This window comes from Triticum aestivum, chromosome 3A, assembly GCF_018294505.1.
Source record: "Triticum aestivum cultivar Chinese Spring chromosome 3A, IWGSC CS RefSeq v2.1, whole genome shotgun sequence".
Lineage (NCBI taxonomy): Eukaryota > Viridiplantae > Streptophyta > Magnoliopsida > Poales > Poaceae > Triticum > Triticum aestivum.
Window position 1 is genome coordinate 576017447 of NC_057800.1, and position 7393 is coordinate 576024839.

At 48.5% G+C, this 7393-nt stretch overlaps 1 protein-coding gene across 1 annotated transcript; it reads left to right on the plus strand.

Annotated features, from left to right (window-relative positions):
* The first annotated feature begins 3188 nt into the window (after positions 1 to 3188).
* On the plus strand, positions 3189 to 4511 carry LOC123058692 (EID1-like F-box protein 3). The gene has a single exon (XM_044481393.1). The coding sequence runs from the start codon at positions 3302 to 3304 to the stop codon at positions 4214 to 4216; it is 915 nt and encodes a 304-aa protein (XP_044337328.1). The 5' UTR covers positions 3189 to 3301; the 3' UTR covers positions 4217 to 4511.
* The last annotated feature ends 2882 nt before the right edge of the window (positions 4512 to 7393 follow it).

A 7393-nucleotide genomic window follows, 5' to 3' on the forward strand; every position in this document is an offset into this window, starting at 1 on the left:
GCTGCAAGCCATGCGAACCAACCTGTGGTTGAGATGGTTAGATGGACAGTGGTATTCCCAACCCACTAGGGTTCATATCCTGGTGCTCGCATTATTCCTGGATTTATTTCACAATTTCCGGCGATGCGCTTTCAGTGGGAGGAGACGTTCCCGTCGACGATGAGGTGCCTATGATGACTTTGTATATTTCAAGATGATATGCCGGCTCAGTCTCTCGAAGGTGCTCATAAGGATAGGGTGTGCGTGTGTGCGTTCATAGGAATGAGTGTATGTGCGTGTATATGAGCGTTTGTGTCTGTACTGATACTAAAAAAACTGCTGCAAGCCATCAAGTGCTCGCATACAATTTTAGTATTTTTGGTTGGTCAGTACTCAAGGTGGCAGGATGTTTGTTGATTTCATCTAATTTTTCTCTGACTGAATTGAGAAACAATATAATCAACATGGCAATCTATGCAAATTTTTAACCACCGACAAAATAGAATTATAGACATGGTTCGTACCTTCGTTCACATGTTGCAGTAGGGGTAGCAAGTGGCAAGTTAAATTCAGTTCGTCCAATTTTGTCGCATTCCACGTGACATTGTTGATGAGCCATTCGGCCATGGCTGGCTGCTACCCCAGGGTCCATTTAATTTTCACAAAAGACAAGAATAATCCTACATGAAAATCACATAGCTCATTAAAGGCAAAATACTCATTTTTTACTCACGTACCCATGGCAATTTGTTACATTTTAACTTGGCAACTTTCTCTATTTAGCATTGCAATTCTTATCCTCATTCACTTGGCAAAAAAATACGACAAGGGAACGGATTCCCGACCAAATGTAAAGCTATTCCAATTCGCTAAAGATGTGAAGAAAGTCCTACACCTCCTTAGGTTAGGCATGAAATTTTTTGTCCGAAACCGAAAGGTAAGATCCTCCTAGCATGATGTGTGGTGTGGCGACCAACCTTTATGTGAGGCGTACCATTCCTTATTTAACGCCAAGGTCGCCGACATGTGGATAAATGAGAGATGGGAACCACGCTTTCGGAGGTCGCTCGGGGCAACCGAAGGAGTAGAATGGGACGGCATGCGGGTCAAGCTAAAAGGACGTCCAATTATTCATGAACAGGATGAGGTCTCTTCGAAGCTAGAAGCTTCGGGCGGCTTCCCTACGGGATCACTCTATAAGGAAAATGTTCAAATTATCTACTCCATGCAATCTGGTCGGGATTTGGCAGGCGTGAATGCCTGCCAAAATAAAGATATTTCTTTGGCAAGTGTCTCGTAACCGTATTACTAGCAGCGACGTGCAAAAGAAGCACAGTCTAGGAGATGGCAAGTGCATTTGGTGTGGCGAGGTTGAGGACCGTGATCATTTGTTTTTCCGGTGTATCGTCACCCGTTTTACTTGGAGTGCTCTCCACGAGGCTGCAGGATGCTCTTGGAACCCAAGTGGGTTCTTGGACCTCCATCGCTTGATCCAAGGAACAACGAGGCGAGACCGAAGGATGGCATGGGTTGGGTTTGGGGCACTAGCATGGGATCTCCAGATCACTAGGAATAAACCATTGACAGAGGGAAAATTGTTTCTACATCCGGCTGACCTGCTATACAAATTGATATCTTTCTTGCAGCTATAGAAGCTATTGGCGAAACCAAAGGACATAAGAAGGACAGAGCTGCTCGCCCTAAAGGTATTGGCAAAATGCACCGAGCTTCGTCGATCGCGATAGGGGACACCACCGGCTGGGCGCTGTCCCTTGATCCCGCCGTTCGGGAGACCACCACCCTTGTTTGGCTTGCCACCGGTGGTGCGTCGCCGTTTATTGGCCTCTTTTTGACGGAATATCGTCGGAGGGTGGAGGGCTGCCGCATTGCATTAAGAAGCAGAGAATTGATACAATTAATAAGGAAAATTGGACCCAAAAACCATACATGACACGAGCTTATCAACTTCTTGACTTGTATCCACACTTTTCTTTCAGCGATCAGTCGAACATTATGTAGTCGGCTACCTTCGTACTTTGCCCTTTGTGGCTTTTGTTTGACTTTGTAAGGGCCTCAATTTAAGGCCAAGTAAGAGCCTTTTCAGATAATACTGTACGATCTAGATCGTTTTCAGACACTGTCAACAACAAACGCGCAGTTTACGGCGCTCGGTGCAACGCGCGCGCTTAGCTAAAAGTGCAAAGGAACTGACCACGTAGAGCACATTTCTAGCTTCGGTCAAGGCCCAAGCGTCCCTCCACGAGGTAGCCACGTACGTGATTCCCGTACAGGAATCCCCTGAGGCCCCGACACGTGTGCCCCACCCAACAGCGGCGCGACACGTACCCAGTCAGAGATATCCCACACCACGCGCGGGGTGAACTTTTCCCGGCACACCTGGCGCTGCAACGGATGTCGACGTGTCCGTCACCGGCGCAGGGCACCTGACGGCTGACCCGCCGGAAAAGCGCCCGCGGTCACCGCTGAAAAAGAACGATAAAAATGGCAGCCGCGCACGAGGCGCTCGAAAGAGAGACCGGCTGCGCCTGGACGCCCGACGCGCGTCCCCGGCCACGGCCACGCGCCGGCCGGCGAGGCGTCTCTTCGGCGATGGACGCGCTGCAGGTCGACACGTGGGCACCTCCCGGCGCTCCCGGAGAGCCGGCGTAGGTGGATTAGGAAATGCGGCGACGGATTAAGTAGTGCGCTCGCTTGTCTCGCGGCAGCGTCCGTGAAGGATCCAAGCTTTTGATACGGACAGGCCATACAATATTGACGGACACGTATGGAAATGGCAACGGGCTGGTCGTGAGGGCGAGATGATTGTCAGGTAGTGCCGAACAGTACCCGAGTTTGGGCAGGGGGTCGGTGGTCCTGATCGATGCACAAGCTTACTCTAGTGCACGAGGACGCGTTGATCCAGCGTACTCCGTGAATTGGCGTGCTTATTTTACTGTGGTGCTATCCAGTTGCGTATCTTTTGGAGGAGATGGAAATTGACAAGATGGCTCTTGCAGTCCAGTGATCGAGACGAGCAACAAATTACTCTAGTCGGTCTCGGCGCCGGAGCGTGAGTGGTCCAACTGTCCAACGGGCAACGGCGACACGACACGGCCGGTTCGATCCTGCCCCGACACCACCCCTTCCGGGGAGCACGCACGTCTATATAGAGGGAGCCCGCCGCCGTCTGTCATCTCCGTCCTCGCATATGCACATTAGCTACTCATCATTCACTCACCAGTAGCGCTACTACCTTTTCGTTTGGGATTGGCTACGTGCCTGTTCCAAGTTAAGAGCACGAGCGGAGCGACGCGTGCGATCGATGAGCGAGGGCGCGCGGAACACGCGGCAGTTCCGCGGCGCGTGGAGCGGCGGCGGCGGGACGGGTGGCATTGGCAGCGCGAGCTACCGGGATGGCGACGGCGGCATTGGGTCCCCGCGCTACAGCGGCGTCAACACGGGGATCCTGGACGAGCAGGTGCTGTCGCTCGTGTTCCGCTCCATCAACTGGGACCCGCAGGCGCTCTGCACCGCGGCGAGCGTCAGCAGGCGGCTCCGCGCCGTCGCGGAGCGCGTGCTCTGGCGGGAGCTCTGCATCTCGCGCGCGCCGCGGATGGTGGCGTCGCTCACGGCGGCCGCGGGGGTCGGAGTCGGAGCCGGAGCGGCCCCGCCGCCCTCGGGGCGCATTGGCGGCGGGTGGCCGGCGCTGGCGAAGCTGCTCTCCTTCTGCTGCGGCGCCGCGGGGACGGCCGTGCCGGTGCCGGTGCCGGGGCACCTCACGCGGGTGTCGCGCTTCTCCAAGACCTCCGGGCGGAGCTTCCTGTCGCGGCGCTGCAGGACCGACATGCTGTACGTGTCCGACCCGTGCGAGCACGCGGTGCCCGGCGCGGACGACGACCTCGGCGCCTACCGCGGGGTGTTCCGGTGGTTCATGCGCTCGCGGACGCGGGCTTGCCTGCTGGGCCGCCAGGCCGAGCTCGACCCGCGCGTGCGCTGCCCCTACTGCGGCGCGCGCGTCTGGAACATGGTCGCCGCCAACCTCGTGCCGCGCGGCGCGTCGCGCCGGATGGGATCCGACGAGGGCCGGCTCGAGTACTACGTCTGCGTCAGCGGCCACGTCCACGGCAACTGCTGGCTCGCGCATCTCACCTCGAGTGAAGGCGAACACGACGACGACCCCGACTCCCACGACGCGTCGGAAGGTAGCAGCGGCGACGACGGCCATGTCGCCCAGTGAGCGTAGTTGGTGGGCTACCGTGTGTTCACTTTTCCATGGATTGTCAGCAGAGGGCTGCACCATCAGCAGTGCGGCACGTAGCTAGCTAGATCACCCGATGTCTAGCTAGATCACTCGATGTAGATCAGAGGAGTACTTATTTCTAGAGAGTACCGTCTTTGCGTGCTCTGATCTCGTTTGTAGTTCATTAATATTCTGTTGCTGCTTTGCCGGCTTTGTTTTAATCTCCTATGTTTCCCTACAGGCCGATGTGATTTGACTCCAATTAGTACTCAAGTGGCCCTCTTTACTGTCAGCGAGATGTATGTACCTTTGTTAACCTAGACTAGATTACCATAGTATGCTATCTTTGGAATGCTCCACGCGTGCTCTCTCTTACTCGCACTTGATAATACACTGTACATTTTTAATGTAATGTACTACTTTAAAAAATTAGGTTATGTGCAGTAGCCCAGTTTTTTTTTTTTTGGAAAGTAACATGGTTTATTCAGAAACCACAGTTTAAATAATTTAATGTGTTCAGCATCAACAAATACTGCAATTTCATAAACCATGGCACTTCCTCTGTCCTAGTATAATGTAGCCTATATAGATTTTGTAAAAATTCAAACTTTACAAACTCTGATCAAATTTCTGTAGAAATTATTTATATCTACAGTACCAAATATATATGCAATATGAAAATATGTCTCATGATGTATCACATGATATGTATTTGGTATCTTATGTTGATGTTTTTTCTTCTACAAACTTGGTCGTAGTTTGTAATATTTGACTTTTGAAAAAAAAAATACGCACACGCACTACATTATGAAATGGAGGATATGTCGCAAATTATTTTCCAGGAAGTATTTGAAAAGAGTTCTCAACCTCTTTTGCGACAAACTGGCGTATTCATTGTCCACATATTAGAGCACTGTGATTTTGGATTGCGATGATTTTTTTATATAAGAAAATAATGTGCTGCCAGACTAGGCCTAGTAGAAGTTGTGTCAAATGTGTGTTGCTGGTTCCCCCGCAAATGGGGGCAAGTCAACAAACCGTGGTAGGAACAGGGAAACCGTGGTAGGAACAGGGAAAATTTCAGGTGCTCCTATTCCTGGGGTGTTCCCATGCTCCAACTTCAAAATATCAATTTAAATGTTTTAAAATTTTCAGAAAAAATATGAATGCTCACAAGGAATGTGACTAAAACATCTAAAAATTTCAGGTCCAAACTCAAAATGTACATTGAGAAACAAAAAAGAAAAACTCTGATGTGAATAGTGTCAAATGTTGCTTTTAACTTTTTATGGCACTATTCACGCTAGATTTCACATTTTCGTTTCTCAATTTTCAGTTAGATTTTAGATCTGAAATTTTCAGGACTTGTAGTTACATTTCTTATAAACATTCATAAAAAATTTCAGAATTTTTTGAAACATTCAAAATTTATTTTTTTGAAGTTGGAGTATAGGGAGCACCCAAGGATGGGAGCATATGATATTTCCTCGGTAGGAACAAATCACTGATACAATACAATATTAAAAAAAATAGCTGGTTGCTTTCATTCTGAACTTGCCTTTGGGCACAAGTGCGTAAACAATGCATGTTAGCGGAATCGGCAGTCTTCAAATTATGCTTTTTGAAGGCCAGCGACATCAACCCTAGTTGCCCCCGCCAAGAGAGTCAACCTTTCGACGCCGTTTTTCGGTGGCTCCCCATGCCCCCCTCCCCGTTAGCTACCTCTTGGTCGTCGGTGGTGAAGGGGGTTGCCAGATCCCGTGTGTGTGGATTGTTTTAGCTTTAGGTTTTAGAGCCCTAGTAGCTCAGGTTTTTGGATCGTCTGACGCCTTGGCTTCGGTAAAGGCAACAACTATGCTGAATAAAGAAGGTCTGGATTCTTCTCCGACGAGGTAATCTTTCTATGACCGGTGATGGATTTGGGAACCAGTTTGTTCAAGCGGGGATATCGTAACGGCGACGGAAGGAAATATGCCCTAGAGGCAATAATAAAGTTGTTATTTATATTTCCTTATGTCATGATAAATGTTTATCATTCATGCTAGAATTATATTAACCGAAAACTTAGTACAAATGTGAATACATAGACAAACAGAATGTCCCTAGTATGCCTCTACTTGACTAGCTCGTTAATCAAAGATGGTTAAATTTCTTAACCATAAACATGAGTTGTCATTTGATGAAAGGGATCACATCATTAGAGAATGATGTGATGGACAAGACCCATCCGGTAGCTTAGCATAATGATCGTTTAGTTTTATTGCTATTGCTTTCTTCATGACTTATACATGTTCCTATAACTATGAGGTTATGCAACTCCCTAATACTAGAGGAACACCTTGTGTGCTATCAAACGTCACAACGTAACTGTGTGATTATAAAGATGCTCTATAGGTGTCTCCGATGGTGTTTGTTGAGTTGGCATAGATCGAGATTAGGATTTGTCACTCCGTGTATCGGAGATGTATCTTTGGGCCCTCTCGGTAGTGCACATCACTATGAGCCTTGCAAGCAATGTGACTAATGAGTTAGTTACGAGATGATGCATTACGGAACGAGTAAAGAGACTTGCCGATAACGAGATTGAACTAGGTATGATGATGCTGACGATCGAATCTCGGGCAAGTAACATACCGATGACAAAAGGAATAATGTATGTTATTATGCGGTTTGATCGATAAAGATCTTCGTAGAATATATAGGAACCAATATGAGTCACTGTTCAAGATATATTCCGATATTCCGATAAATTGGCCGATTTATCGCTTACCAGTGTCTGACTGATAAGATATATCGGCCGATAAATCAACCGATATGACGATAAATCGGCCGATATGCCGATAAACTGGCTGATTTACCCCTTATCATGGGTCGACCGATAAGCGATATCCCCAACATTGATATGAGCATCCAGGTTCCGCTATTGGTTATTGACCGGATATGTCTACATAGTTCTCGAATCCGTAGGGTCTGCACGCTTAATGTTCGATGACGATTTGTATTATGAGTTATGTGATTTGATGACCGAAGTTTTTTCGGAGTCCTGAATGAGATCATGGACATGACGAGGAGTCTCGAAATGGTCGAGAGGTAAAGATCAATATATTGGAAGGTTATATTCGGACACCGGAATGGTTCCGAAGTGTTTCGGGTATTTTCCGAAGTACCAGGAGG

Coding starts and splice junctions, on each gene's coding strand:
- LOC123058692 (XM_044481393.1), top strand. CDS start 3,302: ATGAGCGAGGGCGCGCGGAACACGCGGCAGTTCCGCGGCGCGTGGAGC.